This window comes from Zingiber officinale, chromosome 3A (assembly GCF_018446385.1).
Source record: "Zingiber officinale cultivar Zhangliang chromosome 3A, Zo_v1.1, whole genome shotgun sequence".
Classification (NCBI taxonomy): Eukaryota; Viridiplantae; Streptophyta; class Magnoliopsida; order Zingiberales; family Zingiberaceae; genus Zingiber; species Zingiber officinale.
Window position 1 is genome coordinate 39,933,605 of NC_055990.1, and position 27,121 is coordinate 39,960,725.

Genomic DNA, 27,121 nt, shown 5'->3' on the forward strand with positions numbered 1-27,121 from the left:
ATCTTGACTAATAAATTACACTAATACACTTTAAGTGTATTGAGTAGGATCATTTAGGTATGTTCTTTTTGTACTGACTTAGTAAAAGAACTAAACCTTAGTTATTATGGAAGTGTGTGCTCTTAATCCTAATATAATAACAAGCACATATATTTAATATTTATTTCTTTGATTTATCAAAGGGTGAGGTTTAGCTCGATAAATCAATATGCCCGATAAGTTGGGAAATGATATTACTTATAGTGTGTGTTGTTGATTATAGAAGGAATCTGTGTCCTAGTTATCTAGGTTGAGAATGTCCCCAAGAGGAGCTCATAAGGATTGTCATGTTAAACTCTGCAGGTGGACCTAGTCCGACATGATAATAAAATTGAGTGGTACTACTCTTGGAGCTAGATATTAATTAAGTGAGTTGTCAGTAACTTACTTAATTAGTGGACATTCATAATCTTAAACACAGGGAGACTAGCACACTCATGATAAGAAGGAGCCCATAATGTAATTTGGGATTGGTGCGGTAGTGCGGTAATAACTCTCTACTGGAATGAGTTATTATCGATGAACTTGAGTTGTGTGTTCGGGGCGAACACGGGATACTCAAGCTCATCGGAAGGCCAAAACCAATTTCTCCTCTAGGTCCCTATCGTAGCCTCATTATAGCCTCAAGTCCATCCAAATGTAAGACTCTTCTTGGTGTCCAAGAAGGAGGTCGGACCATTGCTTGGTGACCAAGCAATGGCCGGCCACATCCTCTTGAAGGGGCCGACCCTATAGCTTGGTGACCAAACTTGTAGGGGCCGGCCATAATAATTCAAAAAGGGAGGGTTGTTTTGAGTTTTTAAAATCTTCTCTTTGTAGAAAACTATAAGTTTTAAAAGAGATATTTTAATTTTTAAAACTTTCCTTATTTGAATTAGGCCACATGTTTAAATAGAGAGTTTAAAATTTTTTAAAACTTTCCTTTTTTAACCATCCTTATGGTTTAAGAAAAAAAGGAAAAGAAGTTTTAAAATTTAAATTTTCTATCACCATGTTAAAAAAGGAAATTTTATAAGAGAGTTTTTAAATTTTAAAATATGGTTTTAATTTTTAGAAACTTTTCTTTTTTAACTCATACTTTAGGAAAGAGAGCTTGTAAATTTTATAAGAGGATTTCTTCTTGTAAAATTTTAAAAAAATTATTTTTCCTTTCTTTTTAATTGTGGCTGGCCACCTTGCTTGGTGCCCAAGCAAGGGCCGACCAATAGGATTAAACCAAATTCAATCCTAAACCAAATAGGATTGATCTCAACCATTGATTGATGATTGATTCAATCAAGAGGAAAGAAAAGGGAAAATAAAAAGGTAAAAGGAAAAACTCTTGGATGATTTTATTTTTTGTAAAAGGTTTTTCCTTATTTGCCTTGGGCAAGTAATATAAAAGAAGGGGTGAGGGGGCTTCATGAGACACAACTCTTATTCTTTTGCTTGGGTGATCTCTTGGTGGTCGGCCCTCTCCCTTCTTCCTCTCCCTTTACTCTCTTCTCCTTGGTGGTGGTGGTGGCCGGATTTTAGAAGAAGAAGGAGGAAGCTTTTTTTTTTATGGTGTTCATCTTGGAGGATCGTCACCCACACGACGTCTAAGGCGAGGCGAGGAATACGGCAGAAGATCTCGAGGTCATTAGCTTACAAAGAGAAGGTATAACTAGTATTTTTCTTCCGTATCATACTAGTTATTTTTCTTTGTATGAATTCTAAATACAAGAGGCAATTAGATCTAGTTTATCAAATTTATTTTTTGATTTTGTGTTTTCTTCTTTTTCGAATTTGTGATTCGATTGTTCCTTTTGGTTAACCTAGAGTTATTTAAGGAAATAAATATTAGCTTTCCTTAAAAGGCTTTGCCTAGGCGGTGGTGGTTGCTCCCATATCCAAGAAGGTCATGTGCCTCACCATGCAGTCCTGGAAGCTAATTTTGGAAATTAATATTTATGGAATTAATAACCTAGGTAGATTTGAATCAATAGTGTTAAGTTCCGCTTGCGATTCAAATCTAAACCATTAAGAACAGATAAGTTAAATTTGGAATCAATGATGTTAAGTTTCGTCTGTGATTCCTTATTTAACTTCTAAAGAACACAATAGGTTATTTAAGGAAAGGTTCGACACTTGTACAAAAATTTTTGTATAGTGGAACCGGTACGTTTTCCTAGGTTTAACCAACACCAACAATACAAGATGAAATATCACAAGAAACTGCAACACATATCACAAATGATACACAAGCACTGACAGTGCCTCGTCGTAGTGGGAGGGTTGTGAGGCAACCTGAAAGATTCATATTTTTGGGAGAGTCTTCAGACTTGATCCCAGGTAAATATGAACCTACTCCCCGAACATATGACGAAGCACTCCAAGATAAAGATGCAACATCTTGGCAAAGATGAATGAATTCAGAAATAGAATTTATATATTCTAACAAAGTCTGGGAGCTAGTAGAACCATCAAATAGTGTAAAAATTATTGGATGTAAATGGATCTACAAAAGGAAATGAGGGACAGACGGGAAGGTGGAAACCTTCAAAGCAAGGCTTGTTACGAAGGGGTATACTCAAAAAGAGGGAATCAATTATGAGGAAACTTTTTCGTCAGTACCTATGCTTAAGTCTATCCGGATACTCTTATCTATTGCTGCTCATATGGATTATGAAGTTTGACAAATGGATGTCAAGACAGCTTTTCTTAACGGAAGTCTTGAAGAAAACATCCATATGAAGCAACCAGAGGAGTTTATTACAAAGGGAAAAGAGCATCTAGTATGTAAGCTCAATCGGTCTATTTATGGACTGAAGCAAGGTTCAAGGTCTTGGAACATCCGGTTTAATGAAGTAATCCAGTCGTATGGATTTATTCAGTGTCTGGATGAGTCTTGTGTATACAAGAAGTGTGATGGAAATGTGGTGGTATTTTTTGTACTATATGTAGATGACATTTTGTTAGTTGAAAATAATATCAAAGTATTGTCAGAAGTAAGGGTATGGTTGTCCAAGCAATTCGATATGAAAGACTTGAGAGAATGTGCATATATTCTTGGGATCAAAGTAATAAGGGATCGCAAGAAAAGAATGTTGTGCTTGTCCCAAGCTTCATATATCGATATGATCCTAGCTCGTTTTAGCATGCAAGACTCCAAGAAAGGTTTTCTACCTTTTAGGCATGGAGTATCTTTATCTAAAGAGATGTCTCCGAAGACATCAAAAGAGATAGAAGAAATGAAGACAGTTCCTTATGCTTCAGCTGTAGGAAGTCTAATGTATGCTATGTTATCCACGAGACCGGATATCTGTTTTGTCGTGGGCATGGTTAGTAGATATCAAAGTAATCCAGGACAGAGGCATTGGACTGCTGTAAAGCATATATTGAAGTACCTGAGAAGGACTAGAGATTATATGTTGGTTTACCAAGCAGATGATTTGCTCCTTGTGGGTTACACGGATTCTGACTTCCAATCAGATAGGGGCAATAGTAAGTCTACATCAGGCTATGTGTTTACTTTAGGAGGTGGAGCCATAACATGGAGGAGTGTTAAGCAGAAATGTGTTTCAGACTCAACCATGGAAGCTAAGTATGTGTCAGCCTCTGAGGCAGCCAAAAAAGTTATATGGCTCAGGAACTTTTTGATGGATGTAATTCCTGGTTTGACCAAAATCATCACAATTTATTGTGATAATAGTGGTGCGGTAGCAAACTCGAAGGAACCACGAGCCCATAAGGCGAGTAAACACATTAAGCGCAAGTACCACCTGATACGAGACATCGTAAAGCAAGGAGAAGTTGTTGTCGCTAAGATTAATCAGCAAATAACCTGGCAGATCCTTTCACTAAGGCTCTTCCGGCGAATGCTTTTGATCGACATGTTGAGGGGATAGGGATCAGATGTATGACAGCGTTTATGACAGCATAGTCTTTTAGTATAAGTGGGAGATTGTTAGAGTGTATACTAAAAGTTTAGCTTTTTGTAAACATTTATTTTGAAATAAAGAAACGCATTGGTCAAATGTCTACATTTATATGCTAAGTGTAGTTGTTCAATTAATTTATATTGTAGATAACATGGTGTGTGGTGTCACACACAGAAGATCATGTTATCAGTTCCTTATAAGTTATAAATAGTAGCTCACGACTAAGATGGATAGGAACAAACCATTGGAATAGTCATAGTGTAATTTGGTATTAGTTTATCTTGACTATAAAATTACACTAGTACACTCTGAGTGTATTGAGCAGGACCATTTGAGATAGTTTTTTTTATACTGACTGCATAAAAGAACAAGACCTCTGTTATTATGGAAGTGTGTACTCTTAATCCCGATATAATAACAAGCACATATATTTATTATTTATTTCTTTAATTTATCAGTGGGTGAGATTTAGTTCGATAAATTAATAGGCCCAATAAGTTGGAAAATAATATTATTTATAGTGTATGTTGTTAATTATAAAAGGAAACTGTATCCTAGCGATCTAGGTTGATGATGCCCCCAAGAGAAGCTCATAAGGATTATCATGTAAACCCTGCAAGTGGACTTAATCCGACATGACAATAAGGTTGAGTGGTACTACTCTTGGAGCTAGACGTTAATTATGTGAGTATCAGTAACTCATTTAATTAATGGGCATTCGATATCTTAAACATAGGGAGACTAACACACTCATGATAAGAAGGAGCCCAAAATGTAATTTGGGATTGGTGCGGTAGTTCAATGATAGCTCTTTAGTGGTATGAGTTATTATTGATGAACTTGAGTTGGGTGTTCGGGGCGAACACGGGAAGCTCAAGTTCATCGGGAGACCATAACCAATTTCTTCTCTCGGTCCCTATTGTAGCCTCTTATATAAAGCCTTATATCCACCCAAAGTCTAGCCTCTTAGCCCATGCTAGGGGTCGACCCCTATCCTTGCTTGGAGCCCAAGCAAGGGGCCGACCAAGCCAAGCTTGGAGCTAAGGCTAGGGTCAGCCAATCCTTGCTTGGTGGCCAATCAAGGTCGGCCAAGTGTGAAAGGGAAGAGGGATTTTATTAAAAATAAAATTTTAATAAAATCTTTCCTTTTATGTTTTTATCCACATGGTTTTAAAAGAGAGTTTTTAATTTTAAGATCTTTCCTTTTATATATTTTCTACAAAGGATTAAAAGAGAGATTAAATATCTTTCTTTATTTGTAGATATCTATAATGTTAAGAGAAAGATTTTAATTTTTAAGAAAACTTTCCTTTTTTGTAACTATGATATAAAAGGAGTTTTATTTTTAAATCTTATCTTTGATAGATATCCATAAAAGGATTTAAAAGAGAGATATTTTAATTTATAAAACATTCATTTTATAGTTAACCACAAAAGAGATTTTTAAAAGTGAGATTTTAATTTTTGTTAAAATCTTTCCTTGTTTATTTAAACATGGTGTGGCCGGCCATAGAGAGGAATAAAAGGAAGTTTTATTTTTTGTTATAAAACTTTCCTTTTTTGGATTCACCAAGGATTATAAAAGAGAGGGAGGGGGTGCCTTCATGAGACACACAACCTATTCTATTGTTCCTCTCTTCCATCCTTTGTGGCCGACCCTTCCTCTTCTCTTTCTCTTCTTCTTTGTGGCCGGTGGTATCATTTCTTGTGAAGCTCTTGGTGGCCGGTTGCTTGGAGGTGAAGAAGTAGAGAAAGGAGGCATTATTTTCTAGCATCCCTTGGAGCATTGTGGTGGTGGCAGAAACTTGGAAGCAAGGAAGGCTTTGGTGGATTTCTTCTTGGTAGATCGTCGCCCACATGACGTCCAAGAGAAGGAGGGGAATACAATAGAAGATTAAGAGGTTTTTGTTAACAAAGAAAGGTATAACTAGTTGTCTTGTTCCACATCATACTAGTTTTCTTTGTACGAATTTTGAATTACCAAACACAAGAGGCTAACGATTCTAGACAATCGAATTTATGTTTCTATTTTGTGTTTCTTTTGTTTTTCGATCTTGTGATTCGATTGTTCTTAATGGTTAAACCTAGGGTTACGATAAGGAGATTAAATATTGAATTTCGTTAAAAGGCTTTGTCTAGGACGTGGTGGATGATCCCATACCCAAGAAGGCCTAGTGTCTCGCCATGTTTAACCTGGAAGCCTATCTTTGAAATAAATATTTAATCAACTTTGTAACATGGGTGGATTTGGATCAATAATGTTAAGCATTGTTTGCGATCCAAGTCAAAACTTCTAAGAACAGATAAGTTGAATTTGGAATCAATAATGTTAAGTTATGTTTGTGATTCCAAATTTAATTTCTAAAGAACACAATAGGTTGTTAGGAAAGGTTCGGGACTTGTACAAAATTTTTGTACAGGGGAACCAGTACGATATTCCGAGTAGCAACCAACAGTATCAAGTAATGGTATACACTTAGGCGCATTTAATAGTATCCTCCCCATAGGAGTCACTGCTATTATTTGTGTGACCGAAGAAAAAATCAACTATTAATTTTATTTGTCATAAAGGTAGGTTGACAAGATAATAAAATTAATGGGTAAAACCCCCTCTTACAAATGTTTGAATTTGTATACGTCCACACTATCGTGACATACAAAATTCACGGTATTTTGAGGTGTTGGTGAATTTAAATGATATTGTTTGAGGAATCAATATTATTTTAAATTCTAAAGTTTTGACCAAATATTTTGTGATTCTTAGGATTTCAAATGGCTTTCAATTCTCTTGCTGTTATATTGAAAGAAAACAAACTTATTGGTCCCAATTACATTGATTGGAAACAAAACTTGGGCATTATCTTAACTGCTGAAGGTTACAAGTTCATACTTTTTAAGATCTATCCAAGATTGCCTAATAGCGATTCTAGTGAAGAGGAGATTGAGTATCATAAGAAATAGGTCAGGGCAGATGAGATGGTGCAGTGTTATATTTTGGCTTCTATGTCAAATGTGCTGCAACATCAACATCAGGTCATGCCTACCGCTTATGACATGATGCGCAATCTCAAGGAACTCTTCGGACACCAGAATCGGGCTGCTAGGAATGAGGCTATGAGAAACTTGATAACAACCACCATGACTGAGGGGACACCCATAAGGGATCATATCCTCAAAATGATGGCTCTTTTGAATGAGATGGAAGTCCTTGGAGCAGAAATCGATGGGGAAACCCAGGTTGATATCATTCTCCAAACGCTGCCTAAAAGTTTTCAGCAGTTCTGCTTGAACTACAACATGAACAAAAGGGTTTATTCGTTGGCAAAATTTCTGACAGAACTTCAAGCAACAGAAGGACTATTTCGTCAAAGTTCTTAAATTCACATTGCTGAAAATGTTTCTGCTTCTAAGCAAAAAGGCAGAAAGAAGAAAAAGAAACAAGTTGGTTAGTAAAGAAAGTGAATGGATCTCTAGGGTCTGGGCCGCATGCAGGTGTGAAGAAGCCGAAGGGCAAGTGCTTCACATGCAAACAGTCTGGATATTGGAAAGTGGACTGTCCTCGCAGAAAGGAGAACAATAAAGGTATATCTTATTCTCTAGTAGTTGAAACATGCTTAGTGGTGTTATCTACCAGTACCTAGTGTGTAGATATGGGAACCACTGATCATGTCTGCAATTCATTGCAGGGGTTCTAGGAAACTCGATGACTACATGAAGGGGAGATTACAGTCTACATGGACAATGCTACAAAAGTGGCGGTTGTTGCAGTGGGAAATGTTTATTTATCTTTTGATAAAAATAAAACATTGATCTTGAGAAATTATCTTTATGTACCATGTTTTAGAAAGAACTTGATTTCAGTTTCTATACTATTTATGGATGGATATTCTGTTTCTTTTGATGACAAAGTAGTTGTCAAGAAAAATAAGGTAGTTATCTGTTCTAGTACATTGGTTGGCAATTTGTATACTCTAAATCCAATAACTCTCACGATACAACAAATGGAAATTAATAACACGTCTTCTAATTCTAATAAGAGAAAGCAACTTTCAGAAATAAACCAAACATATCTTTGACATCTAAGGCTTAGTCATATTAACTTGAGTAGGATTCAAAGGCTAATAGCCGATGGACCTTTAGGTTCATTAGTGGTGGAAAATTTTCCAACCTGCGAATCTTACTTGGAAGGAAAAATGACCAAGAGACTTTTTAAGGCCACGAGCTATAGAGCCAAAGATGTGTTGGAATTGGTTCATTCTGATTTGTGTAGACCTATGACTATCCAGGCAAGAGGTGTTTTCGAATATTTTGTCTTTTTTATAGACGACTATTCGAGATATGGGTACATTTACTTGATGCGTCGCAAGTCTGAGTTCCTTGATAAGTTCAAAGAATACAAGGCTGATATGGAGAAACATTATGGTAAATGTATCAAGACACTACGGTCTGATCATGATGGTGAGTACCTCTTAGGAGAGTTTAGGAGTTACTTATCAAAGGTCGGGATTCAATCCCAACTGTCTGCACCTAGTGCACCCCAACAGAATGGTGTGGTAGAATGAAAGAATAGGACTCTTATGGAAATGGTTAGATCAATGATGAGTTATTCAGAATTACCAAATTCGTTTTGGGGATATGCTCTGGAAACGGTAGTGTACATTCTGAACTTGGTACCTTCTAAGTCAGTAACCTCTACTCCCATAGAATTGTGGAATAAGCGTAAGCCTAGTCTGAAACATATTTAGATTTAGGATAGTCCAGCACATGTGCTGAAGGGAGACGCTGATAAGTTGGAATCACGTACAGAAGTTCGCTTGTCTGTGGGTTATCCTAAAGGAACGAAAGGTGGTTTATTTTATAGTCATAAAGATCAGAAGGTCATTGTTAGCACAAATGCTTGATTTTTATAAGAGGATTATGTAATGAACCACAAGCCCATGAGTAAAATTATTCTTGAGGAAATAAGAGAAGACACATCTACTTTAGTACCAACGATATAAGATGAGATATCACAAGAAACTGCAACACGTGTCACAAATGATGCACAATTATAAGTAGTGTCTCGTCGTAGTGGGAGGGTTGTTAGGTAACCTGATAGATTCATATTTTTGGGAGAATCTTCAGACTTGACCCCTAGTGAACATGAACCTAATCCCTGGACATATGATGAAGCACTCCAAGATAAAGATGCAGCATCTTGGCAAAGTGCAATGAACTCTGAAATAGAATCTATGTACTCTAATCAGGTCTGGGAGCTTGTAGAACCACTAAATGGTGTAAAAGTCATTGGATGTAAATGGGTCTATAAAAGAAAAAGAGGGGCAGACGGGAAGGTGGAAACCTTCAAAGCAAGGCTTGTTACAAAAGGTTATACTCAGAAAGAGAGAATCGATTATAAGGAAACATTTTCACCGGTAGTCATGCTTAAGTCTATCCAGATTCTTTTATTTATTGCCGCTCATATGAATTATAAGATTTGAAAAATGGATGTCAAGACAGCTTTCCTTAATGGAAGTCTTGAAGAAAATATTCATATGAAGCAACCAAAGGAATTCATTGCGAAGGGCAAAAAGCATCTTGTATGTAAGCTCAATCGGTCTATCTATGGACTGAAGTAAGCTTCGAGATCTTAGAACATTTGGTTTAATGTAGTGATCCAGTCATATGAATTTATTCAGTGTCTGGATGAGTCTTATGTATACAAGAAGAGTGACGGAAACGTGGTGGTATTTCTTGTACTATATGTAGATGACATTTTGCTCATTGACAACAATGTCAAAGTGTTGTCAGACGTAAGAGTATGGTTGTCCAAGCAGTTTGATATAAAGGATTTGGGAGAATGTGGGTATATTCTTGGGATCAAAGTAATAAGGGATTGCAAGGAAAGAATGTTGTGCTCATCCCAAGATTCATACATCGATACTATTTTAGCTCGTTTTAGCATGCAAAACTCCAAGAAAGGTTTTCTACCTTTTCGGCATGGAGTACCTTTATCTAAAGAGATGTCTCCTAAAACATCAAAGGAAATAGATGACATGAAGGCAGTTCCTTATGCTTCGGCTGTAGGAAGCCTAATGTATGTGATGCTATATACGAGACCGAATATCTGTTTTGTCGTGGGCATGGTTAGCAGATATCAAAGTAACCCAGGACAAGAACATTGGACTGTCGTAAAGCATATATTGAAGTACTTGAAAAGAACTAGAGATTATATGCTATTTTACCAGGCAAATGATTTGCTCCCTGTGGGTTACACGTATTCGGACTTCCAATCAGATAGGGACAATAGTAAGTCGACCTCAGGATATGTGTTTACTTTGGGAGATGGAGTCATAGCATGGAAGAGTGTTAAGCAGAAATGCATTTCGGACTCCACCATGGAAGCTATGTGGCAGCCTCTGAGACAGCCAAAGAAGTTGTATGGCTTAGAAACTTCTTGATGGACTTAGATGTGATTTCTATTTTGTCCAAAATTATCACAATTTATTGTGATAATAGTGGTGCAGTAGCAAACTCGAAGGAACCACGAGCCCATAAGGCAAGTAAACACATTGAGCGCAAGTACCACCTGATACGAGACATCGTAAAGCGAGGAAAAGTTGTTGTCGCCAAGATTGCATCAGAAGATAACCTGACAGATCCTTTCACTAAGGCCCTTCTAGCAAGAGCTTTTGATGGGCATGTTGAGGGGATGGGGATCAGATGTATGGCATATATGGTAACATAATCTTTTAGTATAAGTGAGAGATTGTTAGAATGTATACTAAAAGCCTAGTTTTTTGTATAAACATTTATTTTGAAATGAAAATCACATTGGTTAAATGTCTGCATTTAGTTAAATGCAGTTGTCCAATTAATTTATATTGTAGATAATATGGTGTGTAGTGTCACACAGAAGATCATGTTATCAGTTCCTTATAAATTATAAATAGAAACTCACAACCAAGATGAATTGGGATAAACTATTAGAATGGTTGTAGTGTAATTTGATACTAATTTATCTTGACTATAAAATTACACTAGTACACTATGTGTATATAGAGCAGGATTATTTGAGGTTGTTCCTTTTATACTGACTGCATAAAAGAACAGAACCTCTGTTATTATGGATGTGCGTACTCTTAATCCCGATATAATAACTGTTGGATCGAGATGCGCTAGAGGGGGGTGAATAGCGCTCGTGGCTATTTCGAATATCGGAATCGTAAAACAATCGTTGAGCAATTAAAGCAGCGGAATAAAAATAAGCAAACACACAAGAACACAGTCGTTTACTTCGTTCAGAGCTTAGATCGACTCCTACTCGAAGGCCCGCGATCCTTGATTGCTTTCCGTGGGCAACAACTAAAATATCGCGAATAAGTACAAGGAATTAAGTACAACTGAAATTGAAGTAATACTGACAACAGAGTAATAATAAATGAGGCTTCGGGTCATCGGCGACTGCAACAGCACTTTAGAATCGACTCTTGAGCAGCACACAGCAGAAGTAAAGCTTGTAAAATTATTGTTGAGAGCTGCTGGTCGAGACCTCTTATAAAGGCTGTTCAAGGCGCCTTCTACTGTTCACCAAGGCGCCTTGAATGAGTCGAGTCAGCCGCGGAGATAAGTGCTAAACTGGTCAAACCTTATCAAGTTCAAGGCGCCTCCAACCATTCCAAGGCACCTTCATGAAGCTGTCCAAGGCGCCTTGGCTTCCTTCAAGGCGCCTTGGCTTCCTTCAAGGTGCCTCCAAGCTTGCTTCACAGCCAGCTCAGGTTTTGTACCCGAGGCGCCTCCAAGCTCCATGGAGGCGCCTCAGACACTGTTCATCCGAGGTTAATCTTTGCACTTTGGTCCCTGCAAGATACATTAGTCCCAAAAATACCCTGCAGCACAAAGTTAGCACATAAAACATAATAGATGTGAGAATGACAGTCTCTAGACTGTCCGAGTCTGACTTCGGATTTCCGTCCGGAAACCCTAGGTCGACTCGACGCCTACTGTTCCCTCTACGGGGAACGCGTCCTCACCTACTCCACTCAGGAGATTTTACCTGTTGCCAGTGCGATCCTCCAGATCGACTGGACTTTTGCTCAGCACTCGATGCTTCCGGACTTTCTGCTGGACATCCGCTTCCCGGCTAGTCCAGTCTTTCACCTGGTTCGCGACACCAGGACTTTCCACTTAGGGTTACCACCCCCTAGGACTTTTGCCTGAAGTCATCAACCTGCCAAGACTTTCCGCATAGGGTTACCACCCCCTATGACCTAAGGTTACCACCCCCTAGGGTTTTTCCTTTGCCTAACCGCAGCTAGGACTTTCCTGAAATCCTCAAGCAGACTTGTTAGATTACAAAACACCTTAACTTTAAATCCTTTGCCATTATCAAAACATGAGTTCGATCGTCGGATGCTTCCCGCACCAACAATCTCCCCCTTTTTTTTTTATGACAACTCAAATTCAAAGTTAAGTAAATAGATGAATTAAATGAACACTTTAACAATGGCAAATTTGCTAAGAAAAAAATGAACACATTTAACAATGCAAATTCGCTAAAGTAAACCCTACGAAATTAAAGTATAGCGTCAATTATATGCTCCCCCTTAACTGTTGTTCCCCCTTTAATATTCATTATTTTAAATTTGAATTTTACATTTTTGCTATTCTCCCCCTTTGCCATATATAAAAAAAATAAGTAAAAATAGTCATTTGATTTAACAAGATTTTGAAAAATATTTAACTGTTTAGCTAAGTGAGAAAATATTTAACAGTTTAAATGATGTTAGCTTTTTTTGAAAAAAAAAGTTTCTAGAAAGTGGATCTTTTTGATAGTTTAGTAAAACAATAATCTTTATTTAGAAATCTTTGAAGTAGCTTTGAAATCTTTGTTCTACTTAAGAAAACAAGAATTTATAAAGTTAGATTTCAAAGTAAGCTCAGTTTTAAAGTTTTGAAAATAAAACTAAGTTCTTTGCAAGTATTGGATTTGAAGGCTATGGCTTAGAGAAAAAACTTAGTTGAATTTTAAACAATACTTATTAAATTTTAGGGCTAGGAGGGAGCAGAGTAGCTAAAAATTTGGTTTAGGTTATTCATTCAAAGTCAGTTGGTCCTTAAGTCCAAGTATGAATCATGTTCAATAGATTAACTTACTAGGTATCAGAGCCCTAAAGATCAAACATGCTTAATTAGAAAATTGAGTATCCTTTACCAACTGTCTAACCTTTAGCTACTTGCTGATTGCCTATAGGGCAACAACTTTCACATGGTTAGTCAAGTTAAGTCAATTTGGTCTAGTTAGATTTGACTAGAGCTGGAAGACTTGACTTGATTAATGTATATTGTGTGTTTAATGCCCAGACTCATATTGATGCACAGATATAAGCATTCTTGAGTCCAGGCTGTACCCTATGCATCTCACGTCATTCTATGTTTTTCAATCACAAACAGGGTATACCTAGGTGTTTGTGAGATGTTCTGGCTTAATTCTAGGGGAACAAGATTTCTAGGGGGAAAACTTAGGCTAAGTCCAGCTTTTTGAAAAATCTAATAAAGTGGAATTTTGAAAGCAATTTTTCCTAGAAATTTTAAAATGATAAGTTAACAAAATGAGATACCTACTCTACCCAACACATTCCTATTTGCCTTCTAAGTGCACTGAACTCAAGTTCAGGTAAGGGTTTTGTAAAGATGTCAGCTAGGTTTGATTTGGACTCAGCATGGTTGAGTGCAATGTCACCTTTAGCTACGTGATCCCTTACAAAATGATGTTTTACTTCTATGTGTTTAGTCCTAGAATGGTGAATAGGATTTTTTGTCAGATTGATTGAGCTGATATTATCAATAAAGATTTTTGTATTTTTATATTCTAGTTGATAGTCTTTTAATGTATGCATCATCCACAACTATTGAGATGCACACTCTCCTAGAGCTATGTATTCAGCTTCTGTAGTGGATAGAGCAACACAATGTTGCTTTCTGCTTGACCAACTTACTAGGCACTGACCTAGAATTTGGAAGCTACCGCTTGTACTTTTTCTATCTAATTTGCATCCAACATAGTCTGAATCAGAATAGCCATAAAGGTCAAAGGTGCAAGTTCTTGGGTACCAGAGTCCTACATTTAGAGTTCCTTTAATATACCTAAGTATTCTTTTAACATATGTTAGGTGTGACTCTTTTGCACAGGATTGGTATCTTACGCACATACCTACTGCAAACAATATGTCGGGTCGACTTGCAGTTAGGTAAAGTAAACTACCTATGGCACTCCTATAGTATTTTGGATCTACTGGTTTTCCTTCAGGGTCAGAGTCAATATTAATGTTGGTTGCCATTGGAGTATTTATAATTTTTGAATTTTCCATGCAGAATTTTTTAATTAACTCCTTAGCATATTTAGTTTGATAAATGTAGATTCCATCTTTGGTTTGTTTTATTTGTAAGCCTAAGAAAAAGTTGAGTTCCCCAACCATACTCATTTTAAATTCACTTTCCATTAATTTAACAAATTCTTTTAAAAATTTTGAGTTAGTTGAGCCAAAAATTATGTCGTCAACATAGATTTGGGCTATAAAGATGTCTTTTTCTATAGTTTTCACGAACAAGGTCGGATCGATTTGTCCTTGGTTAAAGTCTTTGGATATTAAGTAATTAGATAATCTTTCATACCATGCTCTAGGGGCTTGTTTTAGTCCATATAATATCTTTTTTAGTTTAAATACATGGTTTGGGTAGTTTATGTCTTCAAACCCTAGAGGTTGGCTTATGTAGACCTCTTCCTTGATAAATCCATTCAAAAAAGCTGACTTGACGTCCATTTGGTACAATTTGAACCCTTTATTTGCTGCATAGGCTAATAACATCCTAATGGACTCAAGTCTAGCTACCGGAGCATAGGTTTCATCATAGTCTAAGCCTTCGACTTGACTAAACCCTTTGGCTACTAGCCTAGCTTTGTTTCTTATTATATCACCGTGATCATCCAACTTGTTCCTAAAAACCCATTTGGTGTCTATTATTGATTTATCTATGGGTTTAGGTACAAGGTCCCAGACTTGGTTTCTCTCAAATTGTGCTAATTCTTCCTGCATTACAATGATCCAGTCTGGGTCAGGTAGGGCTTCTTCTATAGTCTTAGGTTCAATTTTAGAAGTAAGGGCAATCTGACTAAGGTTTCTATAGGATGATCTAGTTCTGACTCCTAGGTTTGGGTCACCCAAAATTTGGTCAGGTGGGTGAGAGGTACTTACTCTAATTGGTCTCAACTGTGGGTCAGAAACTGGTTCTTCTGACTCATTAATGTTAGGTTGGATTTCATCATCTTCTATAACTCTTGGGGTGATGTCAATATTTCCATTTATATTGGATGGGTTGTTTTCTTCATCAAATATTACATTAGTTGTTTCTTCAACTTTCAAGGTATTTTGATTATATACTCTAAAGGCCCTACTGGTAGAGGAGTATCCTAAGAATATTCCTTGGTTAGACTTGGGTGTAAATTTTCCTAAGTAATCTTTAGTATTTAAAATGTGAACTTTACACCCAAATACTTTTAGATAGTTTAGATTGGGAATTTTATGGTAGTAAAGTTCATAAGGTGTTTTATTGTGAAGTTTGTTAATTAAAATTCTGTTTTGAATATAATTTGCAGTATTTATTGCTTCAGCCCAAAATTGATGATTTAAATTATATTCATTTAACATAGTCCTAGCGGCTTCTTGTAGTGTTCTATTTTTACGTTCCACTAGGCCATTTTGTTGAGGGGTTCTAGGACATGAAAATTCATGTTGGTATCCATTTATTTTACAAAACTGGGTAAACCTATGATTTTCAAATCCCCGTGATCACTTCTTATTCTTTTGATTTTAGTATCTTTTTCATTTTCCGTTAAGTTGCAAAAATTACTAAATATTTCATAGGTTTCATCTTTTGTTTTTAGGAATTTTACCCATGTGTACCTAGAGTAGTCATCAATTATTACTAAGCAATATTGGTTCTTGCTTAGTGATTTGGCTCCATGTGAATCAAATAGGTCAAGGTGAAGGAGCTCAAGTACGGTGTTAGTTCTTTCTAGGTTAGTTGACTTGTGGGTTGACTTGGTTTGTTTTCCTTTTTGACACGCATCACAGATTGAGTTTTCAATAAATTTTAATTTGGGCAAACCTCTAACTAGACCGTTTTGACTCATTTTTGAAATGAGTCTAGTGTGCGTGTGACCCAGTCTTCTGTGCCACAGTTGGGTTTCCTCTTGTTGTGTCAAGAGACACTTTATTGAGGATATTGATAAGTCAATTGTGTAGATGTTATTCTTCCTAAGTCCCTTAAGTCTAATTTCAGGGTTTTCGATGTTTTTAACTAGACATCCCGATTTATCAAAATTGACTAGATATCCGCTGTCACATAATTGACTTATACTTAGTAAATTAAAGTTAAAATTTTCAACCAATAAGACATTTCGAATAATGAAATCAGAACTAAGTTCAATATTACCTTTTCCGATTACTTTAAGTTTATCGTCGTTGCCGAATGCAACTGATCCTAACTTCTTATACTTGAGTTTAGTAAACTTCAACTTATCTCCAGTCATATGTCTGGAGCATCCACTATCCAACATCCATTGATCCAATTCCTACACATGAAGTAGTTTGAATTGGTTTTTAATGGATTTAAAGATAGCTTAATTGAAGTAGACTCTTTAGATTTTCTATCTTACTCAATTGTATTCGAAGTAATTTAGCAAACACTTAATCCTATGGTTATTTTTAATTAACATTTTGAAAAGATTTTATAGTTCATTAATTTTTTAAAATGATTTAATTTTAAAATAATTTTGAAATTTAGTTTTAAAATGATTTTGGAAATTGAGTTTTAAAAATAATTTGAAATTGAGTTTTAAAATAATTTTGAAATTTAGTTTTAATATAGTTTTGAAATATAGTTTTAAAATTTAGTTTTAAAATGATTTTGGAAATTGAGTTTTAAAATCATTTTGAAATTTAGTTTTAAAATAATTTTGAAATTTAGTTTTAAAATAATTTTGAAATTTAGTTTTAAAATAATTTTGAAATTTAGTTTTTTTTAAAAAAATTGAAATTTAGTTTTGAAATTTAGTTTTAAAATAATTTTGAAATTTAGTTTTAATATAGTTTTGAAATTTAGTTTTAAAATGATTTTGGAAATTGAGTTTTAAAATCATTTTGAAATTTAGTTTTAAAATAATTTTGAAATTGAGTTTTAAAATCATTTTAGTTTTGTTAATTAAAGATAATTTAATTGTTGATTAACTTGATTTAAGTCAATTTTCATAGTTTAATTTCTTAGTCATCTCACCCGATTTAAATTGTCAATCAGGGAATCCTATAATTGTTGTGAAATGAATTGTTGTTGAATTTAAGGGTCTGGTTTAACTTTGTGTTAGATTCAGGTTTAGCTTTGGGTTCAACAAGTAAGCATTATTTGGATAAACTTCTGGGCTATGGTGAGTCACAAGGAGCTCATTAAAGTAACCATGCCTTCTAGGTTTCCCAAATAGTCCTACCCATTGAACTTAATACTAATCCTTGGTCTAACTAGTTAGGATTCATTTAAGGGCAGCTTCGGTCTGTTCCACTTGGCCAAATGCACCAGGTCGAAGTCATATCTTCCTAGACATGCGATGCCCAAGCTTCCCTAACGTACTATCATCCAAAAACTTCACCAGTACTGTGGGTCAAGTTAAACCTAACCCGTTTTAATCTAACCTTAATTACCCTGCCGGGTAATGTACTCTTGTTTTACCCATTTCGGGTAGATTAGGTTCAGTTACCCGATCGGGTAGTTCAGTTAGAGGTGCCAGCTAGTATGGATCCTCCATCTATTTTTGAATTTTGAATTTATAAGTTAATTTCGAATTTTTAAATTGATTTTGAATTTTGAATTTTGAATTTTAAATTTATAATTTTTAAATTGATTTTGAATTTTGAATTTTGAATTTTGAATTTATAATTTAATTTCGAATTTTTAATTTGATTTTGAATTTTGAATTTATAATTTAATTTCAAATTTTTAAATTGTTTTTGAATTTTGAATTTTGAATTTATAATTTAATTTCGAATTTTTAAATTGATTTTGAATTTTGAATTTTGAATTTATAATTTAATTTCGAATTTTTAATTTGATTTTGAATTTTGAATTTTGAATTTAAAATTTTTAAGATCATTTTTCTTTTAGCTCCCCCTAGATCATAGTCTCGATATGGTCTATCGAGGTAGTATATTTGATCCTTCGGAACCTAGTATTGGCCAAGTCCAACTTGATTGATCAATTTGGACTTGGGGATCAATGCTTGGACTGATTTACTACTTTGTTTGTTTATTAGGGATAAATAAGATTTATATTTCTTTTTACTTTTATATCCTAGCTCAGTTCTATTGTAGACGGCTCTTTGTGTCCCAAGAATTAGGTCCAGATTCTTGGAGCCCGAAGAAAATCGTTCTAAAGTATTTTTTAAATCCTTGACCTGATTTTTCAAACTCAAATTTTCTTTCTCAAGTATTTAAACTTGAGTTGAATCTTCAGTCTGAACTTGATCAGGTAAGGATTTTGAGTTAGTCACTTCTTTAAGGATAACTACTTCCTTTAGAAGTGACTTTATCTTAAGGTTTGACTTGGCTAATTTGCGAAGTAAATAATTGACTAAATTATTAAGCCTCGGAATACTTACAGCGGAGTCTGGCCCTTCGGAAACGGATGCAGATCTGTGGCTTTGCTCGGAGTCGGCCTCTGACTCGCTCTCGCTCTCGGATTCGATGATCTGGTCCCGGGCCATCAGTGCGAGTAAACTCGTTTGATCGAGTTCGTCGTCGTCGTCCTCCGAAGAAGATTCGTCCCACGTTGCTTTCAGGGCCTTCTTTCTTCTTTGCTTTTTGGCTTCCTTTTGGTTGGGGCAGTTCGCTTTGATGTGCCCCTTCTGGTTACACCCGTAGCAGGTGACTTCAAACTTTACCTTCGAGTTTGGTTGGGCCTCCTTGGATTGAACTGCCTTCTTCAGATCTTTCTTGTTGAAGCACTTCTTCTTCTTGTAGAGCTTCTTCACGAGATTCACTAGTTCGCTGGTCAGTTCATCTTCTGAATCTTCTGAGTCGGGTTCGTCTTCTGATTCCGGTTCAAATTTTCGTCGGGATCTTGGTTTGCGTGTTCGACTAGTACCTGCAACCAAAGCGATACCCTTCTCGGTCGGCTGTGCATTAGTTTGTTCATGAAGTTCAAATTTACTAAATAATTCATCTAATTTTAAGGAAGACAAATCCTTGGAGACTTTGTAGGCATCTACCATCGATGCCCACAATGTACTCCTAGGAAACGAGTTAAGAGCATACGTTATAATGTCCCTATTTTCTACCTTCTGCCCGATTCCATGAAGTGAGTTCAGAATATCTTGAATTCGAGCGTGTAACGAGCTTGCCGTCTCGCCTTCCTGTATTTTTAAGTTGTATAGTTTATTAAGTAATAAATCATGTTTACTTACCTTGGTTTCCGAGGTACCTTCGTGAAGTTCGATCAGTTTCTTCCACAGCTCCTTTGCGGAAGAGAACGAACCAACTCTGTTGAGCTCTTCCTTGGTAAGACCGCACTGGATGGTGCAGGTGGCTTTCGCGTTGGCTTCCACCTTTTTGATAAAGGCTGGCTCCCAGTTCTCACAGGATGTAGGCTTGCCGTCTGCATCAGTTGGTAGTTGCAGTCCTGTCTTGACTATCATCCAGGTGTCGAACTGGATCTTCAGATATATCTCCATTCGCCCCTTCCAATATCTGAAGTCTTCTCCGGAAAATAGTGGGGGACGAACAGTGCTATATCCTTCTTGTTGGGCCATTTAGATCTTAAAAAAACACAAACAGAAAGATCTATTCCAAGACTGAGTCTTGGATTAGTAGTGCGGGAAGAAGAAGAAAAAATAACGAGCTCAAGTGGTATTGACCAACTTTGAGCAACACCGATTTGAAAAGAATTAGAATTTTAGCTACTTAGCTAATTTCTAATTGACTCCGAAAAAAATAAACAAAATACCACGAAAAAAACTGTTTTGAATGATGGTTGCACCAATTCAAAACAACCCCGCTCTGATACCAATTGTTGGATCAAGATGCGCTAGAGGGGGGGTGAATAGCGCTCGTGGCTATTTCGAATATCGGAATCGTAAAACAATCGTTGAGTAATTAAAGCAGCGGAATAAAAATAAGCAAACACACAAGAACACAGTCGTTTACTTCGTTCGGAGCTTAGATCGACTCCTACTCGAAGGCCCGCGATCCTTGATCGCTTTCCGTGGGCAACAACTAAAATATCGCGAATAAGTACAAGGAATTAAGTACAACTGAAATTGAAGTAATACCGACAACAGAGTAATAATAAATGAGGCTTTCCGTGGTCGTCGGCGACTGCAACAGCACTTTAGAATCGACTCTTGAGCAGCACACAGCAGAAGTAAAGCTTGTAAAATTGTTGTTGAGAGCTGTTGGTCGAGACCTCTTATAAAGGTTGTTCAAGGCGCCTTCTACTGTTCACCAAGGCGCCTTGAATGAGCCGAGTCAGCCGCGGAGATAAGTGCTGAACTGGTCGAACCTTATCAGGTTCAAGGCGCCTCCAACCATTCCAAGGCGCCTTCATGAAGCTGTCCAAGGCGCCTTGGCTTCCTTCAAGGCGCCTCCAAGCTTGCTTCGCAGCCAGCTTAGGTTTTGTACCCGAGGCGCCTCCAAGCTCCATGGAGGCGCCTCGGACACTGTTCATCCGAGGTTAATCTTTGCACTTTGGTCCCTGCAAGATACATTAGTCCCAAAAATACCCTGCAGCACAAAGTTAGCACATAAAACATAATAGATGTGATAATGACAGTCTCTGGACTGTCCGAGTCTGACTTCGGATTTCCGTCCGGAAACCCTAGGTCGACTCGACGCCTACTGTTCCCTCTACGGGGAACGCGTCCTCACCTACTCCACTCAGGAGATTTTACTTGTTGCCAGTGCAATCCTCCAGATCAACTAGACTTTTGCTCAGCACTCGATGCTTCCGGACTTTCTGCTGGACATCCGCTTCCCGGCTAGTCCAGTCTTTCACCTGGTTCGCGACACTAGGACTTTCCACCTAGGGTTACCAACCCCTAGGACTTTTGCCTGAAGTCATCGACCTGCCAAGACTTTCCGCATAGGGTTACCACCCCCTATGACCTAGGGTTACCACCTCCTAGGGTTTTCCCTTTGCCTAACCGCAGCTAGGACTTTCCTGAAATCCTCAAGCAGACTTGTTAGATTACAAAACACCTTAACTTTGAATCCTTTGTCATTATCAAAACACGAGTTCGATCATCGGATGCTTCCCGCACCAACAATAACAAGCACATGTACTTAGTATTTATTTCTTTAATTTAACAAAGGGTGAGATTTATTCGTTAAATCAATAGGCCCGATAAGTTGGGAAATAATATTATTTATATAGTGTGTTGTTGATTATAGAAGGAAACTGTGTCCTATTTATTATGATGATGATGTCCCCTTGAGGAGCTCATAAGGATTGTCATGTAAACCCTGTAGGTAGACTTAGTTCCGTTATGACAATGAAGTTGAGTGGTACTACTCTTGGAGCTAGATGTTAATTAAGTGAGTTATCAGTAACTCATTTAATTAATGGGCATTCGATATCTTAAACACAGGGAGATTAATGCACTCATGATAAGAAAGAGCTCAAAATGTAATATGGGATTAGGGGTGTAAACGAGTCAAGCTTCTCGCGAGCTATTCGGGTCTCAGTTCAAAAAAAATTCGTTCGAGTTCGTTCGATTAAGTTAACGAGCCGAGCTCGAGCTCGATTTTGAGCTCAAAAATATTATCAAGCCGAGCTCGAGCTTAATAGTATTTAGTTCGTGAGCTCGCGAATATGTTCGTTAAGAGGCTCGCGAACACGTTCATTAAGAGGCTCGCAAACATGTTCGGTAAGAGGCTCACGAACATGTTTGTTAAGAGGCTTGCGAACATGTTCGTTAAGAGGCTCGTTTATATATACAATGATGTGTAATAAATTATGTGATAAAAAATTAGGCTCATTTATCCTATTAATCTATTATATAATTATGTTAATATAATATCAATGAATCAATGATGTGTTAATATACTATATACTTCTTTGAAAAAAAATACAAAAAGAAAATTTAAAAGGGCAGTTCTCATTTCTCAAACTCGAAAGACACAAATAAATTGTCCCTAATCCAACGGCTGAGATGATTCTGATCAAATGAAAAAAAAGGCCAAAAAGGCATATTCCTTCTCAGTCTCTCGTAAACCCTATCCCTAGTTCCCCTTCGTCTCGCCGCTTCACTCGTCGTCGCCGCCTACCTCACAAGTTTCGTGCGGTGACCCGAGATCGAGAGACTGATGTCTGGCAGCTCCTGATTAGTGATCTCCAAGCTCGAATCCCACCAGTTTGGCTGCCCTTGATCTCCATTCTCTAAGCTTCTGTTTGAGGTTTGATTTTTGCTTCGTTTCCTTCTATTACAAGTTTAAAGTGGAGTTTGTTTGCTTCAAGTAATTCCTTTCTTGTAAACACAAGCCAACGCTAAGCCAAGACAAGAAAATCCCCCAGTTCATGACTTCTTTTCTACAAGACCCTAAATCCCCAAAATAAAACCCCAAATTATCCTAATTCTAACACTCTATTTAGAAAATTCATGATAAATAGCACAGATGAAGAAGAAAGTTCATATTTGCTTCCTCAGTTCCTCTCTTGTATTTCCCTTCTTTTTTATACGTTTATGGTTTGCACTTGTAGAATTTTACCTTCCCTTCTATTTCCCTACTTTTGTCTTTTGTCTTATTTAATTGATTGTTTGAAATTGTTGGTATTTTAAGTGGTTTGTCTGAGTTTTTTTATATAGGCAGTAGGATTTTGTATTCATATAAACTATGCAAATTAGACTTTATATTTTGAAATGCCAATTAGTGATGTAGATATTAGATTGAAACAATTGTCTATTGATATCCTGGCTCTATTCACTAATGTTGTAATATTAGTGATGTAGTTGTATTTTAATGTCTAGTAGCCTAAAAAAAGGAACAATCCAATGTCAACTCCACACATATCAACTGAAGATTCGGCTGCAAGTCCTATTTTGTTAGAAATTGAACCTTCAGCAAATAATACCAATGAAGCAACTCAAAACAATAATGAGCAGCAACCCGACACCATTGATGAAGACGATGAAAGTCCATATGCTCCAAAGAAAAGAAAATGGACATCCAAAGTGTGGGATGACTTTAAAGAGGTTACTCTTCCGGATGGAACAATAAAGGCTGAATGTATTTATTGTAAACATCTGCTCACAATTAATAAGACTGGTGTTACATCCCATTTTTTGAGGCACCTCAAGGGTTGTATGAGGAAGCATATTAGTGATAAAGGTCAAAAAAATATTAGTGTCACTACAACTATTGTTGAATCAAAAACTGTTAATGCTGTCCAAAATTTCAAGTATGATCATGGGAAGATTAGGGAGATTCTTTCTCACATGATCATTGTTCATGAGCTGCCATTCCTTTTCTCTGAATATGAAATGTTCAATTTATTGATGAGGACCGCAACTCTATATTATCAGAAGATTAGTCGTACTACTGTGAAAAAAGATTGTACGACTTCTTATGAAATTGAGAAGAAAAAAGTTATGGAATCATTAAAAGATGTGAATAGGGTTAGTGTGACAATTGATTTATGGAAGTCAGATCAGAAGGTTTCATATATGGTTGTCACCTGTCACTATGTGGACTCTAGTTGGAATTTGCAAAAGTGGAATCTAAATTTTTTAGATGTTCCTCCACCTCATAATGGTGTTTCTATTTGTGATGTGTTAAATAAGTGCTTGGTTGAATGGGGAATTGAGAATAAGGTATGGCTAATTACAGTTGATAATGCTAGCTATAATGATGTAGCTGTGAGGATGTTGAAGGATAACCTCTCCTATAAAAATAATCTTCCTCTTGGTGGTAAATTATTTCATGTAAGATGTTGTGCACACATCTTGAATCTTTTGGTGCAAGATGGGTTATCTGAGATTCAAGATATTATTTTCAATGTGCGTGAAAGTGTGAAACATATAGCTGCCTCAGAAACTCGTGTTAATATATTTAGTGAAATTTCAAAGCAATTGAAACTATCTTCGAAGAAACTTGTTTTGGATTGTTGCACAAGGTGGAATGCCACATTTTGTATGTTATCAGCTGCTTTAGAGTTCAAAGACATTTTCCCTAGATATGCAGCAAGGGATGCAACTTATACTTTTTTGCCAAGTGAGGAGGATTGGAAGAAGGTTAGTGTTGTTTGTTCATTTCTTGAGGAATTTAATGAAATAACTCATTTTATTTCGGGAAGTGAATATCCTACTTCTAACTTGTTCCTTACTGAACTTTACACCATTAAAAAGTAGTTAAATGAAGCAAGTGTAGATGAAGGAAGTTTCATAGTAGAAATGGTTAACAAGATGAAGACTAAATTTGATAAATATTGGGGTGATAGCAACTTATTGATCTCTATAGCAGCAGTTTTAAATCCAAGGAACAAGATGAAGTTGATTGAATGGTGTTTTCCAGAGATATATTCAGTTGGTGATACAATTGAGCACATTTCTATGGTTCATGAGACATTACACATGTTGCATAATGAGTATGTTGAAGCTCATAAAACTAGTGTTGACAGTATCAATGTTCAAAGTGAAACTCAAAGAGAAAGTTCTATTGGTCGGAGTAATTTAAATGGAAGAGGAAGAGGTAAAGTAAGGGCACAATTTTCTAGTTACATAAAGAATGTTGATAGTGTTGAGCAAGTAAAATCTGAATTAGAAGTGTACTTGGATGAAGGGTGTGTTATTTGTGAAGATGAAACTGACTTTGATGCATTGTCATGGTGGAGAATTAACAACTTAAAATTTAGGATCTTATCAAAAATGGCTTGTGATGTACTATCAATTCCGATAACTACAGTTGCTTCTGAATCGGCTTTTAGTGCCGGTGGTAGGGTAATTGATCCTCATCATGCCTCTTTGGGAACAGATACAGTCCAAATATTGTTTTGTGCATCAGATTGGTTGCGTGCTCATTATGGAATCAAGAAAAAAATCAAAGGTACTCATACTAACATCATATTTAATTAGTTTTTGACTTGCTGCTATATTCTACATATTGTTTTGTTCCTATCTAAGTTTTTGATGCTATGTATTTGTATGGAAAAGGAAAAGCTAGAGATTAAAGAGATTCAATTGACTTAGATGCTGCCATTATTATCACCTGTCAAGAGGTATTGACAAAGCCTTCATTTATCTTTGATTTTCCTATCTAGTTTGATGTAACACATTGAAAATTTGTTCACTTATCCTTTTAAAATTTTTCTTATCATTCAAATATGTTGTATTTAACTATTTTAACCTTTGACTATTTGGCAGCAAGAAGATAAAAAGAAGGCTGATTAAAAGGCAGGTCGATTGGGTTAAGAGATGAAACTTCAATTGAACTTTGTTAATTTCTGTGCTTATTGATGTAATTTTCATGTAGTGTTAAGAACTATTAAGTGTTAAGGATTTGTAATGCATGTGCTGACAGGTTAAGTTGTTTAATTCTATGTTAGCTGGGTTCATGTGGCTATGAATGTGTTGACAGGTTAAGTTGTCTAATTTTATGTTAGTTTGGTTTGTGTGGCTATGCATGTGTTGACATTTCTACAGGTAATTTTCAATTATTGCAATTGATTTTCATGTATTGTAGGCGATTTTAACGAGTTGATTTTCATGTATTGTAGGTGATTTTAACGAGCTCGATTTCGAGCTCAATTATGTGCATAACGAGCTCGAGCTCGAGCTCGATTATGTGCCTAATGAGCTCGAGCCTAACGAGCTCAAGTTCGAGCCTAACGAGCTTGTTTAATGTTAACGAGCCAAGTTCGAACTAAGCTCGTTTAGCTTTTAAACGAACTATTTTTGAGCCGAGCTCGAACCATTCACGAACTCCTTAATTTCATTACGAACCGAACTCGAGCTTAAGAATTAAAGCTCGAATCGAACTCGAGCCAAGCTCGAGCTTAGGAAAAAGTTAAACGAGCCGAAATCGAGCCTCATACTGTTCGGCTTGGCTCGGTTTGATTACACCCCTATATGAGATTAGTGCGGTAGTTCAATAATAACTCTTTAATGGTATGAGTTATTATTGATGAACTTGAGTTGGGTGTTCGGGTCGAACACAAGAAGCTCAAGCTCATCAGGAGGCCAAAACCAATTCCTCCCCTAGGTCCCTGTTGTAGCCTCTATATATAAAGCCTCGCATCCACTCAAGTCATCCTTATGGCCGACCACATCCTTGCTTGGTGCCCAAGCAAGGGGCCGGCCAAGATGGATTTAAAAGTGGGTTTTTAATTTTTTAAATCTTTCTTTTTTAGTCATCTACAATGTTTTAAAAGAGAGATTTTAAATTTTAAAAACTTTTCTTTTTTTGAAGTCATTCACATGGTTTTAAAAGAGAGTTTTAAATTTAAAAAATCTTTCCTTTTGTAAGCATCTATAATGGTTTAAAAAAGAGATTTTATTTTTATTAAAACTTTCCTTTTTGTAACCATGTTTTAAAAGAAAGGTTTTAATTTTAAAAATCTTTCTTTTTTTGTAGCCATCTACAATGTTTAAAAAGGGGATTTTTAATTTTAAAACTTTCTTTTTGTAGCCATCCACAATAGGAAATTTAAAAGAGATATTTTAATTGTTGTTAAAATCTTTCCTTTTTAGCCATTACCAAGGATTATAAAAGAGGATAGATAGGTGCCTTAGAAATAATAATCATCTACACTATTTCTATTTCTCTTCTATTCTCCTTGTGGTCGGCCCCCTCATATTCTTATTCTCCCTTTACTTTCTCACCTAAGGCCGGCGGCATCAAGAGGCTTCAACCATCTTGTGGCCGGCGGGTTGCAAGGAAGAAAGAAGAACAAGAGATGGTGTTCCTAGCTTTGATCCCTTGGTGGCCGAAAGTCTTGGAAGAAAGAAGGACTTGGGTGGTTTTTGCGTCTTGGTAGATCATCACTCACACGACGTCCAAGAGGAGGAGAGGAATACAGCAGAATATCAAGAAGTCTTTAAGCTACAAAGAAAGGTATAACTAGTTAATTGTTTCCGCTGTGTACTAGTTTATTTTTCCTTTGTA

The 27,121-nt window shown here is 36.4% G+C and overlaps 1 protein-coding gene across 1 annotated transcript; it reads left to right on the plus strand.

Annotated features, from left to right (window-relative positions):
- The first annotated feature begins 23,013 nt into the window (after window positions 1-23,013).
- LOC122050369 (zinc finger BED domain-containing protein RICESLEEPER 2-like) lies at window positions 23,014-25,858 on the plus strand. The gene is made up of 3 exons (XM_042611274.1): window positions 23,014-24,252; window positions 24,370-25,063; window positions 25,734-25,858. Exons 1-3 carry the CDS (start codon window positions 23,014-23,016, stop codon window positions 25,856-25,858), a joined length of 2,058 nt encoding a protein of 685 aa, XP_042467208.1.
- Window positions 25,859-27,121: the final 1,263 nt, after the last annotated feature.